Consider the following 20,597-nt stretch of genomic DNA (forward strand, 5'->3'; position numbering starts at 1 on the left):
GAAGACTTTCGAGATGCACTGCATTTTATTTATTTGAACACTTTGTTTTTGTTTGCTGGTTTTTAAATAAAAGCACTTTTGCACCATCCCCTTGCTTCACTGTTTGTGCCTCACTGTACAGGTCATCGGTGATATTAACGACACTGTCGGGTTCAAGGGCTCCCAGAACCTGAATGGAAGCATGGAGCGAAACCGCTTTGTCACAACACATTGATCAAGGACCACAAACATATAAGATAGTATGCTCAGATTATCTCATCCAAATGCCAAGATAAATATAGTTTCCTAATGCCAAGAAGGAAATTTCCTAAACAAAAGATTAACGAGCATTACTATTAAAAATAGAAAATACAGTCAAATTTGGACCCCATCATCTGCATTTGACATTTTTACTATTTTTAATGGTCTGGCTTTAGTGAGAATATACCTGCTGTGGCCACATGTTAAATGTTCTTAACTGACAGAAATGGAACCAGGCATGGTCATCCACGGAGATAGGTTATCCACTTCAGGTTCTGAAGAATTAAGTGTTCAGAGATTCCTTGTCATACATCACTGGCTGTTATTTGATATTTGTGGCCACCTATTAGCTTAAATGAACCTGCCCCTTCTCTGGGGACTTCTCTTATTAAAAATATTGTCTTTCTCTAGCAAACTTAATGAATTAAAATCCTAAGAGAATGCAAACCTCAGCTGAACACAGTATTTGAACTATTTGATGGCAGACAGGTGTAACAAATAAAAACAAAAAAAAAACATTTATTGTAAAATAAGCACATTCTTTTACTGACCTTGAGAAATGACTCCAGTAAGCTTTTCCTTGCCTCTACTTTTTCAGTGTCCATGTTTCCAAATGGAAGATCTGGAAACAGTTTCTTTGGTCCTTTGATATCTAAAAAAAAAATAAAAATATACAATTTCTGTACACAAGAATATTTAATATCTACCGCAAAATTTACACACCTTTTAAAATGCTTTTTGGATGAAAAGTCTGAATTGAAATTTTGCACTTTAGTTATTCTGCTAATGCTTTGGTTGTGTCTGTAGAATGAACATAAAAAAGTGAAATTCTCTTCTAATTTTAGTTTTTATGCTGGTCAAAGAAGCATTTCTTGCAGAAACTATTCGGATGTTTACCTTCGATCTTGAAGAGTGTGGACTCCTCCTTTTGTAGAAAGCTGTTTTTACATTGCTTTATTGCAGGGTTGCAACTACTTTTGAGGTCCATATTATCATCCTTCTATATAAAAGCGGTCGGGATTGTCCTTCCGTCCCGTGAGTGCTACGCAGGCACAGAGTTTCACACACACCCCGTCCATTTTGCAATGCACGATGGGATTTGTAGTTTCATTTTTCCAGGTAAAAGATGATTTTCTACTCCAGACTGTGCAATATCTTCTTCTTTCTTACTATATAAAAGCGGTCGGGATTGTCCTTCCGTCCCGTGAGTGGAAAGTGTAGCGGTATTCCTCTTATCACAGACTTACTACTTGCAGTTTGCGGTACGAAGCGACATGATGTGAGCAGAGTTCTGGTGCTCCCATCGTTCCCTTGCTTTTGTGCGCGATGCGCTGAAAAAATAGACAAAATTATGTCTCTGGAAATAATTAATGTTGATGGAGTACAAATGGCTCATCGCGTAGTAAATATCAGGGGCGTTCAAAAGGGTGATCTCAATATAGAAAAAAAAGTTTAAATTTCATCACAAAAATAAGAGAAACTACGAGTATTAAAGTAATACCGCACAAATGCAATATAACATAATTAATGAGTTTGTTGAAAATATCAAATTGATCTACATATTGAATTGCCTTAAGAAGTGGTCAACTTAAAAGTTGGTCGCCTTAAAAGGCGGGTCAGCCTAGTATGTTATATGTTGGGAGAGCAAAGCAAAATTCTTGGTTCTCAACATTCACTTGTGAATGAGATAAACAAAATTAAGTATAACACTGTGTATCACTGGGTGTTGATTGATATTGAATATTTGTTATTATTACTATTATTTAAATTGATTTTAATTATACAGCCATGTAATAAAAAAAAATTTAAAAAATCACAAATTCACCTAGCCCTTTAACAATTGTCTGGATTACACTGCACAACAATTTTTTTGAAAAGCCTTGCTTCATTTTTTTTGCTGATTGTTACAGGTACCTACTGGGTATGCACAAATATAGTTTTGGTTTTACTGTATTACGTAGGAACATTGAGACATAGACATTTATATGTTTACTGACAATAACATATTTAGTCACGTTTATGTTTCGAATAAGCTATTAAATCCAACAGAATTAAAAGTGTTTTACTCCTAATTTTCTTTTGTATTCAAAGTCTGGTGCATCACTTTGCAGTGTCCAACAGTAGTCAGCAAGCATTGACGTATTCCAGTTGCCCTGGTATTGTTTCTCTATCGTAGCAATATCCTGGTGAAACCTTTCACCGTGTTCATCACTGACAGCACCGAGATTTGCGAGGAAGAAGTCCAAGTGTGAGTGGAGGAAATGAATCTTGAGTGACGTCATTGTCTTGTATGCTTTGAGAAGTTTGTCTACCAGCTGAATGTAGTTTGGGGCACTGTAATTGCCCAGAAAATTGTCAACAACGTCTTTGAAGGCTTTCCAAGCAATTTTTTATAGCCCCACTAACAGTTCTTCAAACCACTTGTCACTCATAACATGTCTGATCTGAGGGCCAACAAAAATGCCCTCTTTGATCTTGGCATCAGTTATTCTTGGGAACATCTGTCTTAAATAATGAAAACCTTTGCCTTCCTTGTTCAGTGCTTTCAGGAAGTTCTTCATGAGTCCCAGTTTTATGTGATGAGGAGGCAAAAATATCTTTGCTGGGTCGACAAGCGATTCATGTGCCACATTTTTCTGTCCTGGAACTAACTTTTTATGGAGTGGCCAGGTCTGTCGAGAATAGTGTGACTCTTTTGGCTCTTTTCCTCTGCATAGTATGGCACGACACGGTTCAGTTCAGCTCACATTTGGGGGGTTTTCCACTGGGAACAGTACCTGGTACCTGGTCCTTTTTTTAGTACCACCTCAGCCGAGGTTCCAAGCGCGCCGAACCGTTACCAAAAAGTGACATGTAAACTCTGCTGGTCACTGATTGGCCGGAGAAAATCGTCATTACTGCGTCACTGAACTTGCGACACGAGACACAACAGACCCGCTAGATTTTTTAGCACAGCCAGTGAAGGTTCGGACGCACCATTTTGTTTTAACCAAAAATGGCTGTTTCGTGGTCTATTGAGGAAGTACAGATGTTCCTCTCGTTGGTAGCCGAGGAGCGGATCGAGCGAGAGCTGGATGGGGCGACGCGGAATGAAAAAGTTTTTCAGGAGGTCGCTAAGCTCTTGGGCGTACACGGCTACCATCGGACTTACAAACAGTGTAGGGACAAGTTAAAAAAAATGAAGAGCGACTACAGGAGTATAAAGGACCACAACAGCCGGAATGGTTCAAACAGGTGCTCGTGGAAGTGGTTCGACCAAATGGACGCAATCTACGGAGCTAGACCAGCGAACAATGGAAGGGAGGTTGTCCTGGACTCGGCCACGCCATTGTTGTTGGAGAACATGCTCGAGGATGGTACGTTGTGTTAATACAACGTTTGAAATCTTAACTTTACTGATTTTATTGACCGTCGATCCTTATTTTATATCGCAATTTGACTGTAAAATCATGGCCTAATGAAGCACGAAGTCCTAGTAGCTAACGTTTATCAGTGGTAGTGCTATTGTTCATGATGTTCATGTTTTTTTTTTTTTGGTGTGTTGCAGTAATTTGTGCATTCCCAACTGATTAGACAAACTGCGTTTCAGACTCATTGTCCACGATCGATTCACTTGCACTTTTTTCTCCATGCAACGACGACTCCTCTTCCCAAGCAGTGCTAGCAGCGTCTCCACCACACCCGCCAACACCATCATCATCAACCTCCAGCGGCACGACGACACCACAGCGTGTGGTAACGGGTATGATACAAATTTGATATTTCATATATCACAGTATGTACAAATAGGATATCACAATATAGGATATATATCCTTATAAACCGTGTCTCATGAATTCCTGTTGCTTACCATAAATAGTATAATATTACCATATATTGCCATAAATACTGTAAATTTAATTGAGTAAAATCAAAATAATTAAAAAAATAATTTCTCCCATTTTTACTCCAATTCTCTACGCTTTGGTCCAGGCAAGAGAAAACGGAGCCTGCACCATCAGGAACATCTTGCTGCATTGAGAGAGATGCAGGTGGCAGACATTCAGCAGCAGGAGCTTAACCGTGCCCAGAGGGAGCGGCACTTGCAGATGGCACTTGAAGAGGCCAAACAAGCGAGGGAGCAGGAAGCGGCCTTGAGGGCAGAGGAACACTCTCAGACGGCTGCTTTCAATCAAGTATTCCTCAATGTTATGGGGATCTTGTCCAGGCAATGAGTGGTCGATGGGAATAGGAACTCTCTTGCTGACTAATCCCATAGGCATGTGTGTTTGGTTTTTGATACTGTTTGCACTACATGTCTGCACACTGTTAACAGTTTCTTATGTATATACTTATGTATATACTTTTTGCACTTTGTATTTTTTTTAGTGTTTTCTGTTCATATTTTTACCTTTTATAATTGTTTTGCTTTAATAAAAACAATCTGATCAAATACGTGTACCCCAAGACTATATTAAAGATTTATTATTGTATGAGCAGGTAATGTACCTCTTGATAAAGACAAATGATTAATGCCGCCACGATACAAGCCAAAACAATTTAAAAAAACAAGGAATACATTGTAAACTTTGAAATGTTGTTTAAAAATTTATTGATAATACACTTTACAGAACATGCTACGTGAATAGTTAGCTATTCAAGTAACGCATCAGACCTGCACGGACATCCCTGCCCTCCTCCTCTACAGCCTGTGGTACTGCCACCACAGTCTCTGCTGCTGCGGGTAATTCCCAAGCATTCTCATAGGTCTCACCATGACTCTCACAAAGGTTATGTAGAGCACAACATGTCAGCACCATGGACTTCACAAGGTTGACAGCACAGTCATTTCTTTTCATAATGCATCTTCCTTTTAATCGACCAAAGGCATTTTCAACAACTACGCGTGCTCTGCAGATTTTCATGTTGTAGACCTGCTGTTCTGCTGTCAGGTGTCCAGTGTCAATGAATGGTTTTAAGAGCCAGTTCTGCAAGGGATAGGCAGAGTCTCCTAGAATGTAGTAGCCAACAGTCACCCCACCTATGTTTCTGTTGTTAGCTGGTATGTGGTTTCCACGGCTTGCCAACTCCCACAGTGTTGACAGTCTCAAAACCCGAGCATCATGCAGGCTTCCAGGCAGTCCTGTGAAAACATTCCAGAAATGTCCCTTTCCATCCACAACACCTTGAAGGATGATGGAGTGCCATCCTTTACGGTTGAAATAGTCACAGTGATATTCCTCTGGTGCTATGATGGGGATGTGTGATCCATCAATAGCACCAATACAGTGTGGGAGCCCCCACCTGTTCTCAATGTAGGCAGCCATTTCTTTAAACTTTTCCTGATCTGGATAACGAATTAGCTCTGGTACCAACAGGGTTTCTGCTGCTGCACAGAACTCCTGAACACACCGACACACAGTTGTTATGCTTAAACCAAAAAGATGTCCAACACTTCTGTACTCAGCACCGGTTGCAAGCTTCCACAGTGCGATGGCTATTCTTTTCTTTAAAGGTACACACATGCGGAAGTTTGTGTCCCGTCTCTCCATCGCTGGACTCAGTTTGTTGCATAAGTGGATGAATGTTTCTTCAGACATTCAAAAGTTCTCCAGCCACTGAGTGTTTGTAAAACCGGGAACAATCACATCCCACTACTCTAAAGCACGGTTAAATGTCCAAACAGATGGTCTGTTGCGGCGACTTTTTGCAAAATGTGGAAGATCTGTAATATACAGAATCAGCATTTTAATGTTACACTGGCAGTTAAGTTCATTTTATGCTTTGCAACAGTGATAAAAGTTAGCTAGTGATGTGCTTTTTTTAGATGCTTACCCTTGCGCGTCGTCGAGCTAAAGTGTTGTTGTTGTCTGCGTGTTGTTGTAAAAGTTCCAAAACTCTCTTGTTTTTTTTTAGCTGTGTTTTCTTTGGCTGCCATCAGCCTCTTTTGAAACAAACTCCTTCGTCTTGCTGTTAAAAACATCCACATGCCGAGAATGAACACCACCATTCCGTCGATATGCTCCATTGTTGTGTGTTTGTTTGTGGCGCATTTACGATGATGTCACGGCAGTAGAGGCGGCGCAATTATAACGACACGTGAATCATCCCGCCCACTCTAAAGCGGTACTAAACTGCAGTCGAAATGCAAACCGAGCCGAACTGAGCCGAACCAAGGTGAGCTGTACTGAACCGTGCTGTGCCGTACTATGCAGTGGAAAAGCGCCTTTTGGCACAGCTATCCCATTCACATATGAAACAACAGTACTTTGTATAGCCGAGTTGCAGTCCTAGTAACAGAGCAACGACTTTAAGATCTTCACAGATATTCCAGTTATACCTGCTATATTGGACGTGCTTCAGCAACAGCTCCATATTCTCATATGTTTCTTTCATGTGTGCTGCATAGCCAATAGGTACTGAAGGATAAATGTTGCAATTGTGTAGCAGAACAGTTTTCAGGATTAAAATTAACGAATCAATGAAGAGACGCCACTATTCCGGGTTGTGATCACAACCCAAGGCTGAGAACAATCCTTCAATGTCACAACAGAAACAGAGACTGTCGACTTGTGCAAAAAATTTGGTTATATCATGATGTCGGCCTCGAAACACAGAAATTTTCGTACCTGTGGACAGCAAACACCATTCCTGCAGTCTCGAACCCAGCAGCTCGGCTTTTGCTTTTCACAGACCCAAATCTCTGACCAAATTGTTCAATTCGGACTGAGTTATCAGATGTGAATCGCCTGATGAGCACGGTTCAAAATCCGGGTCAATGTCACTGTCAGTACCCTGCATTGCAGTTTCTTCATCTGGTTCGTCTAAGGTCCAATCCTCTGGTGGATTCGGAATTGGAAGACTGTCATCATGTGGCACGGGTCTCATTGCTGAAGGCAGATTAGGATATTCAATTGACTTCTTGTTTTTGGCAGAGAAACCAGACACATTAATCAAACAGAAGTAACAGTCCGTCATATGGTATTTCTGTTCTCGCCATATCATCAGAACAGCGAACGGCATCGTCTTTCGAGTGCCTCTGAAGCAGGCTCTCAGACTGACAACACATGTTACACAGCAAATGTGAGACGCCCATTCCTTGTCTTGATCACCAATTTTGCAGCCAAAATATAGATGATAAGCTTTCTTCACAAAAGCAGTCATCCAACGTCTCTGAGGCGCAAGTGTATATTCGCCACAGATCTAGCAGAATGTATCACGGCTGTTAAATATTGACGAGACATATCGCCCAACAACAAAACATCTATAGCATCAAGCTTACTTACTGTTATATTGCTACAGATACTATACTTTACTATACTGATACTATACATACACACTGACTATCTATATTAACCAAATGAGCAGGATCCGTGTATGCAAGCCACCTTTATAGCATGCTGAGACAGTGTCAAGCTCATTCAAACCTGTCCAGGTATGCCCAGGATGTCAACTTCCACAGAACAGCTTCCAACCTGGCCTAATTCCAGGCTTAGACATGCCCAGGCTGCACAAACCGCTGTTGATAAGTCACTTACAGGAGTGAAAACGTTTGGAAACAAATAAAAGAAAAAATCATGACAAAACTGAAGATTTCTCTGAAACGGTACAGTAAATGGGTAAATGGATAGGTAAATTTTTATGTGATATTCATGATCAGCACCCACAAATCTATAGGAAACACCCAACAGTGTTCAATAAACAAAAACTTTGTTGTGCAGTGTTATCAGTACCTTGACAATATATTACTTTTTGTAAAATTTGTTATAATTACATTTTATACATTTGTTACTATCACTTTTAATTTTAAGAAAACAGAATACAACTACAGGACCACATGTTAAATAACAAAATGTTCCCAATATCAGTTAACACTCTTTTCTTTTCACTTTACTTCTCTTTTATCTTGTTTATATATGGTATAAATTTAACAACCAGTACTATATTTGTTTTCTAAATCTGCACCTACTTGACTCTGCAAGAGCATTAAAGTTCATATGAAGTGAGAGCAATCTGTAGGCATTCATGAAGGAGGGTGCTTGTAAGGGAGGAACAAATATTCATTTTTATTACATTCATATGCAAAAAATTTGAATCACATACCGTACATCTTCTAGTAGGGGCCGGCTTCTTATTGACGCCCGTTTACAATAACCGCCGGGTTTGAAGAGATGTCACAACAAATAGACACCGGTCTCTAATAGTAGCCGGTCTCCTTTAAGCGCGGGTCTGTAGTAAACGGCGATCTCCAATGACCCACCGCTTTTTTTGTACGCTAATCCTCTTTTCGTACCACCTGGGCTACCACCTCCTGCAGTGAATCATACGGTAAGCACCTTTTCGTGTCAAAAATGTTTTGTCATCGGATGCTATCGAGGAAGCGAGAAAGTCAAAAAGAAATTTATTTGTGTACATTTTGCCCTTTCGTCTCCACGTCAATCATAACCCCACAGGGAGGGGCAGAGGTGGCGGGAAGAACATGAAAATGCCATCTTCGACACGTTAATCCTGATAAAACTGATTACTGCGCGACAACAAGCAATGGGAGTACCTGTATTGCCATCACAAGAAAAGGAAGATGAAGAAGAACTTGCAAATAACGAAGCAATCATTACCTATTCAGACGAGGAGTAGATGGTAAGTACTGTACTTTATTGTATATTATCCAGTCTCATGTCGTAATGTATACGTATATGCGTGAGTTTGGAGCTTATTGCATTTCCTTATGTTCCGCAGGGGACTTGTCGGGCTGATGAGCACTTTCGTGCGAAATTCGGACTGGTGCAGGCCAGTGCTGGTGGCATCATTGGCAAGAAAGTTGACGTCTACTGTACCTGTTTTTAATGCTTACGGTAGTGCCGTATTGTAAACTGCTTTAATAACACCGTACTGCTGTACTGATAATTTCATTAAATCCTGAAATGTTCATCCGGTGTTGCTGCCTACATTTTGTGACCGTAAATACGGTACCATACTGTATTTTACTGCCAAATGAACCCCGTTTACCCATCACCATTCCGTCTGCGAGGCGAATAATAGCCGGTCTCTTTTAAACGTCGGGCCATCCAAATATTTTTTGAATAAACACCCGGGCTACTATTGGAAGATATACGGTATGTACATCTTGGCAAACATTTGTAGAAGACAAACAGCCAACCTTTTAGCATTTGGGAAATGGACCCGGTTCAGTTCTGTCCAAAATAACACAATAACACATTACACTGTCCATTGTTTTTTTTGTTTTTTTTTTTTTATTTATCACAGAGTTTTGCACACAGAACACTTTGATGTATCAGGTAATGTAAAGATTTCATCTACGAAGCAAGTTCAGCCAGGCGAGCGGACAGACCCTGTACCCTTCATACCATGGAAGAGGCGTCATCTGTTACTAGCAGATTTACTTGTTGCAAATCTAGTCTATTTTCATTAAAAAAATAAAACAATTTTCTGAAAAATTATTTCCTCTGTCATCTGTCCATCCTCATCAAAAAATCTCAAGTACAGACAAAGCTGTGCAATATCACCGTCAGAACCAGTTCAAGAATTTTTGCTGCCCTAGGCAAAGTTGTAAATGGCACCCCACCATCTCCTTTGCTTTGAGAGGAATCATCATTGACAGACCTGTACATTGAGACCTGATGACAGGACAGGGGACAGCAAAGTATTTAGAACCTTATAGCAATATCAATTTACAATACGGTCTCAGAAAAATATTCCCTTGAGTGGTCCAATTTCAGAAAATAAGCTGGAATACAGCTGTAGCAGCCATGTTGAAAGGGATACCACTACCCAATCATGCATGCTCAGAATTTTCAAACACGCATACTGTAAGCTCCACTTCACACGTTATGGTGCTGCCTGTTCTGCTTCACACATGTATAATGTCACTACATTATCAGTGTTGCAGAAAAAAAAAATTGCAGTATTTTAATTTGAGAGGTACAATAGCTACCATACTAAGAATATTAAGAAAATACTTTGTTGTTCTCTATAGATTCATTATACATTGTGTATTTACTGCTGGATTAACCCTGTTGTGTTACTCGCTATGTAACACAGATCAGATAGTAATACAGTAATCTCCTGGAGTACATATAGGTCTGCCTCACATGCTCTATGGATATGCTGATACACACCTGTATGCATCCAAAATATGCCTCCAAGCATGTAACACCAATCCCTTTCATCATAGGCTCTGTGGGTGTATTTGTTTTAAGGATATCACAACAACAGATATTTCAGTACTAATTCGGTACCAAAGTTACTCTCATGTTTCCCTCATGGCCAGCACTAAGTTTTTCAACAATCTGTGCTATGGTAGCTTTTCTGTGGGATAAGACCAGACAGACTAGCCATCACTCTCCACTCACATCAATGAGCCTTAGGCGCCCATGACATTGTTGCCAGTTCACCAGCTGTCCATTTTTGGACCACTTTTGGTAGGTAATATCCCCTGCCTGCCGAGAACACGCCACAAGATTTGCTGATTTAGAGATGCTCTGACTTTGCCTTCTAGTCATCACAATTTGGCGCTTGTCAAGGTTTCTCAGTTCCTTATACTTGCCCATTTTTCTTACTTCCAAAGCATCACCTTGAAGAACTGCCTATTAACTTGTTGCCTAATTTACAGTATACCACCTTGAAAGGTGATAATCAGTGCAATTCAATTCACCTGTCAGTTGTTATAATGTTGTGGCTGATCAGCATATTTTATAAATAAATTTTATATATTATATAAAAATTTTATATACAGTACACACACATAGGAGAAGTATCCCTAATCCGAAATTCCAAAATATAACAAGTTTTGAGTATGGACATGACACCAACTGTGTTCCCTCAAATTCTTTGTTTTTCTTTTAATGCTCAGCATATGTGCAGATTCCAAACTGATTTATTTATTATGAGCTTGTGGGAGCAGACTGTCCTCTACACGACGGCTGTGGTATAAAAATTACATTTTCTATGTGAACGTCCAAATTTCTGCCTCTGGTAATGTGCCTTACCGGCATTACCAGCAATTAAAGAAAATTAGTTTTGTATCCTCTGCAGTGGTAAGAGAGAAAGGCTTTGGTTTGGGATAAAAGGAAAAAAGGTGTAAAGAAAGGAAAGTTGCCTTTTTCTTTTATATAGTGTAGGGAGATGTTTTCGCTGACGATATGAGCACCTTTTGGGGACAGTCGCGGTGGGTCTTGTGTAGACTGGTGAGACGTCCCAGCCATTATTCGGCTGTGATGGCACTGTCAGTCCTCCACTCCTGTGCATGTCTTCATAATCCGAGCTGACGACCTCATAATCGTATACGTGGAAAAGAAAGTACGAAGTGCCTTAATATTAGTTTGCCGCGGTGTAGAAAAGGGGTCCCGTGTTTGCACTTGTCTGGGCTATAGCTCAGGGGGAGGATGAAAAAGTAAAAGTGCTCACTTTGACTTAAGGCAGAAGCGCAGTCAGCGTCTCAAAGGCCGGCACAGCTATGCATGCGCGCCGGCTGCTCGACTTTTGCTGGGCAGGAGACGCCACTTTTTGCAGACACGTTCAAGTGATCAAAAGTCTCCGTGCTCTTTGGAGGTCATTCATATATATATAAAAATAGCTGCGCCTCGCAGCGGAGAAGTAGTGTGTTAAAGAAGTAATGAAAAAGAAAAGGAAACATTTTAATAATAACGTAACATGATTGACATTGTCATGAGTGTTGCTGTCATATATATATATATATATATATATATATATATATATATATATACTTATATACTAATAAAAGGCAAAGCCCTCACTGACTCACTCACTCACTCACTTACGAATTCTCCAAGTTCCCGTGTAGGTAGAAGGCTGAAATTTGGCAGGCTCATTCCTTACAGCTTACTTACAAAAGTTGGGCAGGTTTCATTTCGAAATTCTACGCGTAATGGTCATAACTGGAAGCTATTTTTCTCCATTTACTGTAATGGAGTTGAGCTCGAAACTCGTGGGGGCGGAGTTTCATGTGACATCATCACGCCTCCCACGTAATCACGCAGTACATAGAAAACCAAGAAGAGCTCCAAAAACCGCTGAAGAAAACATATATTATATAATAAAGAAGGCAGCGAAACAATTAGAAGGGAGCGAGTGACATATAAAACCATATTCAGCGGCTCACGTGAACTGACACAGTGCGCAGACAAAAAGCAACAGTTCCAAAGAGTGCTGAACAAAAACTGAATTACACTGCTACGCTCAAATAGACAAACCACACGCCTGGCTCAATAGTAGAGGCTTCGCCTCTAGCACAGGCTTCCGAGGTTCGATTCCCGAGAGTGGATGCTCTGAGTATGTACGCGCGCTTCCCGATATATTTTAGCCTTGCATCCCCTTGGTTTGAGACGTATGAAAAAATATGCGGTTAACGCAGAAAGACAGATCACCAATTGAAGCTTTATAAATAATGGATACTTTATTCGCGATCAATGATTGTTTTGGTAAAGCCATACTCCGTGTATTCATTAGATGAACGGTAAAAAAGTAAGAGCGAGGGGAGGATGACTTATTCAGGCACGCAGGCAAAACCACAATAGCACGCGGGCTCGATGTACTGTAGTGCGCGTCAACTCGATCTGAATTGCGATCACATTTGAAAAAATATATCTTTTCAAGTTCTATTTAGTCCATATGTGTAAAACTCAAGGCCCGCATGCCACATCCGGCCCGGCGTGCAATTATATCCGACCGAGATCATTTTATATATTATTGTTATTAATGGCCCGGGGATATGAAGCGCTGGTAACACAATAAACTACAGATCCCATAATGCAGCGCTTCAGCTGCCTTGCCTAACACTTACAGCGTTAATCAAGACTAGCTTATGATGCTGCAAGTTATTGCGAAGCTAGCCCACACGATGCCGAAGAGAAAAGGTGATTCTGAACAAAGAGCCTTTAAAAACCAATGGGAGGCTGAGTATATGTTTACTGACATTGCCGGTAAACCCGTGTGTCTCATTTGTGGAGCTAATGTGGCTGTAATTACAGAATTTAATCTAAGTCGGCACTATGAGAAAAAACATCAAGATAATCTTGACCTCTCTGCCTTTGAAAATTTTAGACCCATCTCCAACCTGCCCTTCTTAAGTAAAATTCTAGAGAAGGCAGTCATTATGCAGTTAAATGACCACCTCAATAAACATGCTATTCTTGATAAATTTCAGTCAGGTTTCAGAACAAATCACAGCACAGAAACTGCACTCGTTAAAGTAGTAAATGACTTGCGGGTAAATGCAGACAGAGGCCATTTATCTGTTCTCATCCTCTTAGATCTGAGTGCTGCATTTGACACCATTGATCACAATATTCTTAGAAATCGCCTTAGTCAATGGGTGGGCCTCTCTGGCAGTGTCTTAAATTGGTTTGAATCCTACCTGGCAGGTAGAAAATTCTTTGTGAGTTGTGGTAATCACATCTCAAAGACACATGATATCCGATATGGTGTTCCACAAGGCTCTATCCTGGGTCCGCTGTTATTCTCAATCTATATGCTTCCATTAGGTCAGATTATCTCAGGTTACAACGTGAGCTATCACAGCTATGCTGATGACACACAGCTGTACTTATCAATAGCACCTGATGACTCCGACTCTTTCGATACACTAACACAATGTCTTACTGGTATTTCTGAATGGATGAATAGTAATTTTCTCAAACTAAATAAAGAGAAAACTGAAATCTTAGTAATTGGCAATAATGGATTCAACTTGATGCACTAGGATTAAAAGTTAAGACGGAAGTAAAAAATTTAGGGGTAACGACTGTAATCTGAATTTTAAATCGCATATTCATCAGACCACTAGGACAGCATTTTTTCACTTAAGAAACATAGCAAAAGTTAGACCTCTTATATCATTGAAAGATGCAGAGAAATTAATTCACGCTTTTGTTTTCAGTAAACTAGATTACTGTAACGCACTCCTCTCAGGACTACCCAAAAAAGACATAAATCACTTGCAACGAGTGCAGAATGCAGCTGCTAGAATCCTAACTGGGAAAAGAAAATCCAAACACATTTCTCCAGTTTTGATGTCACTACACTGGTTGCCTGTGTCATTCAGGATTGACTTTAAAATACTGCTTATGGTTTATAAAGCCTTAAATAATCTCGCTCCATCTTATATATCGGAATGCCTGACACATTATATTCCAAATCGTAACCTTAGATCTTCAAATGAGTGTCTCCTTATAATTCCAAAAGCTAAACTTAAAAGAAGTGGTGAGGCGGCCTTCTGCTGTTATGCACCTAAAATCTAGAATAGCCTGCCAATAGGAATTTGCCAGGCTAATACAGTAGAGCACTTTAAAGCACTGCTGAAAACACATTACTTTAACATGGCCTTCTCATAACTTCACTTTAACTTAATACTGATACTCTGTATGTTCAATTCCTCACAATAACTATTCATAGTGGCTCTAAAATCCATACTGACCCCAACTCTCTCTTCTGTTTTTTTCCGGTTTCTTTGTGGTGGCGGCCTGCGCCACCACCACCCACTCAAAGCATCATGATGTTCCTACATTGATGGACTAAAAGCCAGAAGTCTACGTGACCATCATCTTTAGGTCCTTCCATGAAAACCCTAAATACAAAGAGGACTGTTTGACTTATGATAGGTAGATTGCCCAGAGGGGACTGGGGGGTCTCGTGGTCTGGAATCCCACAGATTTTATTTTTTTTTCTCCAGCTTTTGGAGTTTATTTTTTTTTTGCTTTTTTCTGTCCACCCTGGCCATCGGACCTTACTTATTCTATGTTAATTAATGTTGACTTATGTTTATTTTTTATTGTGTCTTCTATTTTTCTGTTCATTTTGTAAAGCACTTTGAGCTACATTTTTTTGTATGAATATGTGCTATATAAATAAATGTTGATTGATTGATAACCTGAAAGACCTGAATGCAATGCACAAGATACAGAAAGCAGAAGAGTTAAAGAAGAATCTGACACTTCAGCAGACGTTTTTACCCGTGCAAAATCACAAAGTGATTTCAAGTGAAGCTACTTTTATGGGAGACACAAATGCACCAGTGCAACTTGCCCCACTTTCCTGTTGCCAAGTAATGTTGAACCAAGTCGGCACAACGGTGTTCCCAAATACGCACTTTGCTGATAAACTGAGCGCACTGCGCACTGAGTTCGCACGGCGCTTTGGTGACTTTGAAGAACAAAAAAAGAATTTTGAGTTCTTTCGCAACCCATTTGCCGTCGATGTGGAAACTGTACCTGTGCAGATTCAGATGGAGGTGATTGAGCTGCAGTGTAATGGCACACTGAAGGCAAAGTACGATACTGCACGGCCCGCACAGTTTATTCACTCAATTCCCGCAAAAATGCTCCAGATCCGTCTACATGCGGCCGAACCTTGTGCATGTTTGGTACCACATATCTGTGTGAGAAGCTCTTCTCAGTCATGAAGACTAACAAAACAGCACACAGGAGTCGCCTCACTGATGAGTACCTGCAGTCCATCCCAAGAATCTCCACAACACAGAACCTCACACCAAACATAAATAAACTTGTGGCCAAAAAAAGATATCAGGCTTCCAGCTCTAATAAAATGACATAAGAGCAAAGACAACTGAATGATTTGATTTGTTATTGCTGAAAAGAACAAATTTTATTTATATTTCCAGGTTTTGTTATGCACCATGTTCATATTTGAATTTGTATAATTTTGACAAGATATATTTTTATGGAGAGCAAAATCTTTTGGGATATTTAAAATTTAAGTTTATTTTTTATATAAAATTACATAAGAGTAAAGAAATTTGAATGTTTGTTCTTTTAACGTTTACTTTATTTCTAACTTGTATAATTTAGACAGGATATATTTTTATGGAGAGCAAAATATTATAAGTTGTTTAAGGTTTGAGTTGATTTATTCCGTCGACTAAATAAAAATTCCTTCTATTTAAAATTTAAATAGAACTTGAATATATACGATAGTTGTGTGTATATATGTGTGTGTATATATATGTGTATGTATGTGTGTATATATATATATATATATGTGTATGTGTGTATATATATATATATATATATGTATATATATATATATATATATGTATATATATATATATATATATATATATATATGTATATATATATATATATATATATATATGACAGCAACACTCATCACTGCATCAGTGACAAAACAATCACATTGACAATCATGTTACGTTATTTTCAAAATGTTTCCTTTTCTTTTTCATTACTTCTTTAACACACTACTTCCACTGTGAAGCGGGTATTTTTATATATGTATGTATATATATATATATATATATATATATATATATATATATATATATATATATATATATATATATATATATATATATATATATATATATATATACACAGTATGTGCACAAAACCACACTTTTATCAAGGCTGCTTTCGGGTAGTCTTTTGAAATGAAATTTTCCTCCAATCAGTCGTAGCAACGCGCTTTCTTCCGACTGTTACATTTTTGTAGCTCTGATGTGTGCATCAATGTAATTGGTGTACCACAAAATCATGCATTGACAAAAGTTTCCCTTTGCTTGGAATGGAAAGTATGATTAAATGCGTTATTTTTTAACGCGTTATGGAGCACATGCATCGAAGCTTCTCAGCTGTGCTTGTGCTAAGAAAAGGAAACATTTTAAAAATAACGTAACACGATTGTCAATGTAACCTTTTGTACTGTAAGTAGTGCCTGGAGAATTCAGAGTGTGGAGAAACTGTAGAGACAGCGTGTGTATTAACTTGTGGATTTTTCTGTGAGTATTTGGTGGCAGCTCACAAAGTTGCTTCTGGAAGACTGCGTTAGCTGCGGAGCTCAGCTCAGAGCGAAATGAGGTGAATGGGAGGGGAGATGATGACGTGACTCTCCCACCCGCCTTAACTGTCAATACCCCCACAAAGTCAGTCTCTCGGAATTTGCATAAGCACATCCCTTCACTAGTAATTTTAACTTAAGTGATCAAAACTCTCGTTTATATCCTGTGTCCTCTCATTAAACTTGTATCCCGCATTAGCCATGGGCATGACAAACGCCAGCGGCAGCCTGTCTATGAACTTAATTTAAACTTTAGGTTTACACCGTGCTTTGTTTCTGAAGTAGCTGCACTCATGAATATGGTTCTGTGTGACTCGCTCGCTTCTTATTGTTTCGCTGCCTTCTCAATTGTATAATGCATGTTTTCTTCAGCGCTTTTTGGAGCTCTTCCTTGTTTTCTACGTATTGCGTTGACAGTCAGTTCATATGATTACGTGGGAGGAGTGATGATGTCACACGAATCTCCGCCCCCCACGGCCATCAAACTCAACTCCATTACATTATATGGAGAAAAAAGGTTCCAGTTATGATCATTACGCGTAGAATTTCAAAATGAAAACTGTCCAACTTTTGTAAGTAAGCTGTAAGGAATGAGCCTGCCAAATTTCAGTCTTCCACCCACATGGGACGTTCGTGGGTGGGTGAGTGAGTGATCGTGAGTGAGTGATCGTGAGTGAGTGATCGTGAGTGAGTGAGTGAGTGAGTGAGTGAGTGCTTTGCCTTTTATTAGTATAGATGAGCTTGTGGGGGCAGACTGTCCTCTTTGAAGCTCCACATGGCATCATCACTTGATCGATTTGCAAAGTTGGGGTACTTCCACGAAACACCACGATGCTGGGTAGATGTTGTAAGGCTGGTTTCAATATGCTGTATGTGGGTTTTGTGACTAAAACGATAACACCTGTGCTATGCATTAATGGAATATCACTGCTTACAGTTAAGAAAAGCAGATTAATTCTCACTAGGTGCCCTTATTGCAATATGAGTGCAGCAAATGGCTGCTATTTATATTAGGAAAATTGGACATCGCTGCAAAGTGCCTTTGTATGTCAGCATTTTTCTTGTGTTGGCATATACATGTTGTGTGTTATGTATAGGGTGGTCCAGATCTAATTTTGCAATTTTCATTACACTATAACTTAAGTTTATTACATAGAAAATCACCCGAAAAATTGCGGACCATCAAGAAGTGTGCGAACTGACAACATGAAGAATCGTCTTTGCGCCAAACTGGAATCGTCCCCGCATAAATCAAAGTCATCTAGACAATCTGGATCTGCAAAATTAGATCTGGACCATCCTGTATATAAACCATCACTACACAAAAAACTGAAAGTAGCATCTTGTCAGTCAGTTTACAGCTCCCAGCACAACAGGCATAAAAGGGTACTAAAACAGAGTCTGTACATCATATATATGTAGAGCTGTAAAACTAATCAACATTATCAATAATAATCGGTTATTAAAAATGTTGGCAACGATCATTTTTATTGATTTGTTAATTAAGTTACTAGGCTGAGTACATTGTGCCACGCAACTGACACACTACTTCCTTCTGTTGTGAACACATTTGAAAAAAGGCAGAGGGTAAACAAGTAGCAGAAAAGACATGAGAACATAACAGAGATGTAAAAACATTTGACCAGGACACATACAGTTACAGGCTTTGTAGAGGAGGAAGACTTGCCATTATCCCAGTAAATTTAATGTTACTTAAGCATTATGTGATACAGATACATAACAAGAGTGTTTGCTAGGCTAGGCATAATGACATGATTTTTTGGTTTGAAGTGAAGAATAATTCAAACCATAGTCTAGCCCCCTACAATGAGAATAAAACATTAACATATCCAACAAAGTTTTATGATAAGCTACTAAAATGTGTCATTATCCACTACCAATTCATTAGCTTTCCATTGCTTTAGTTTGCATACTTCCTTAAATTATCCTAACAAATTCTGCTCTACAGAAAATGTTGAATGTGTATTATAGGAGCAGAACACTCACTGTGCCCTTAAATCATCCGATTTGAGCATGTTTCTGCTGTGCTACTGGCACATGCATACTGAATGATGAGTTTTTAATTTACAGTGTCTACTTGTTGCCTTACTTATGGAACAAGACTGGTGACGAGCTGCAGCCTGACAAGTGTTGGTGAAGCTGTTAAGAGTGTTTTATGAAAGCCTTACATTTTTTGAAAACCAAAGGCCACTGCTCTTTTACAGTGCCATTTAACATTCAGCATTGTACACTTTCTGTTGTGTAATTTGTGAACACAAGATAAAAAAAACACTGACAAAAAGAAAATAGCAGATTATGAAACAAAGCCAAACCAAAGTGATACAGACTGAAGTGCCATAAACCAATTATCAAATTTTATAATGCATCTTGAGCAATAGGGTGACATTTTTTCAATGATTATTATGTAGTTGTCTACAGAACAAAGACAGCAATTCACATCTGGGAATCAACATTCAATAATGTAAAATGTGCCAATAGGGACTGAAAGGTTGGCGCAGACAAAAACAAGCACCAAGGTGAAGCACACAGCCTGTGCCGTTTTAAAATGGCTGAATCTCACAAAAATGTTCTTTTTACTTTTTTTTCCCTTAATAAAACTATATAGACAATCTGTTTTGGAGCAAGTCTACAATCTCGAGACAGATATCCATACTCCATAACACTCCTGGTTTGAAAAATGGATGGGTTCGGTAAGTTTTAAGGCTTTTGTTTTCAAGTTTGGCCGCCAGCCCCAGTGAGCTCCATTTTAAAACATAATAACAGGATAAGTATTTTTAATTTGTAAAAAAAAGTTTCACTTCAGAACACAATTTCACATGGCAAATGTATTTTTTCACAATTGTGGTATAAATTACTGATTTAAAAAATATCAAACTTATCTTTTAACCACTGTCATACTCCTTATGGACAAAACTATTATCGTTTCACTTTTTTATCTCTAGAAACGCCTAGTAAAATCATTGCTCTTACTTTTAATAATCTTCCTTAGTTCTGGTTTCTCTTCCAGTCTAGTTTGGAGAGTAAGAAATTCACTGTAACGACGATTTACTGTATGGTAGGCCACAGGCTGAAGAGTTCCTGGATTGTCTGTATCCACTGCTGTTTCATACTTAAAAGAAAAATAAAAATACATAAAATCAGTAGTTTGGTCTAAATATTTTATATATAGCTATCCATGTATACAGTATAAAGCAGATCTATAATTCTAGTAATAAAAACTTAAAATAAGCTTTAAAAATATTTGTAAATACTCAACAAAATAGGCAAAAAGGGATTTCTTTTCCCAAACCCCTTACATTTCAGTTGACTAATGATTAATATATTAAACACTGTCATTGGTTGTCCTATTGCCCACATAATATTTATTTATACATAGCGAAAGCAGCCTGACTTTTCAATCTGTATGTAGATAGCTATCAAGCATTGTATTGTTATATATAGTAAAAGGGGTAAGTAAACCATCCTTAGTAATCATGTGTATCACAAGCAATTTAATGGTAAGACATAGA

The 20,597-nt window shown here is 38.9% G+C and overlaps 1 protein-coding gene across 1 annotated transcript in view; it reads right to left on the reverse strand.

Moving 5' to 3' along the window:
- The window catches only part of snx19b (sorting nexin 19b), a 212,499-nt gene that overhangs the window by 142,702 nt on the left and 49,200 nt on the right, over positions 1-20,597 (reverse strand). The window contains exons 3-4 of the mRNA XM_039763995.1: positions 20,059-20,197; positions 792-892 (exon numbers count right to left, since the gene is read on the reverse strand). Coding sequence (XP_039619929.1) covers positions 792-892; positions 20,059-20,197 — 240 coding nt within the window. The remainder of the gene's footprint in view (positions 1-791; positions 893-20,058; positions 20,198-20,597) is intronic.

The sequence above is a fragment of the Polypterus senegalus genome, chromosome 9 (genome assembly GCF_016835505.1).
Source record: "Polypterus senegalus isolate Bchr_013 chromosome 9, ASM1683550v1, whole genome shotgun sequence".
NCBI classification, from domain to species: domain Eukaryota; kingdom Metazoa; phylum Chordata; class Cladistia; order Polypteriformes; family Polypteridae; genus Polypterus; species Polypterus senegalus.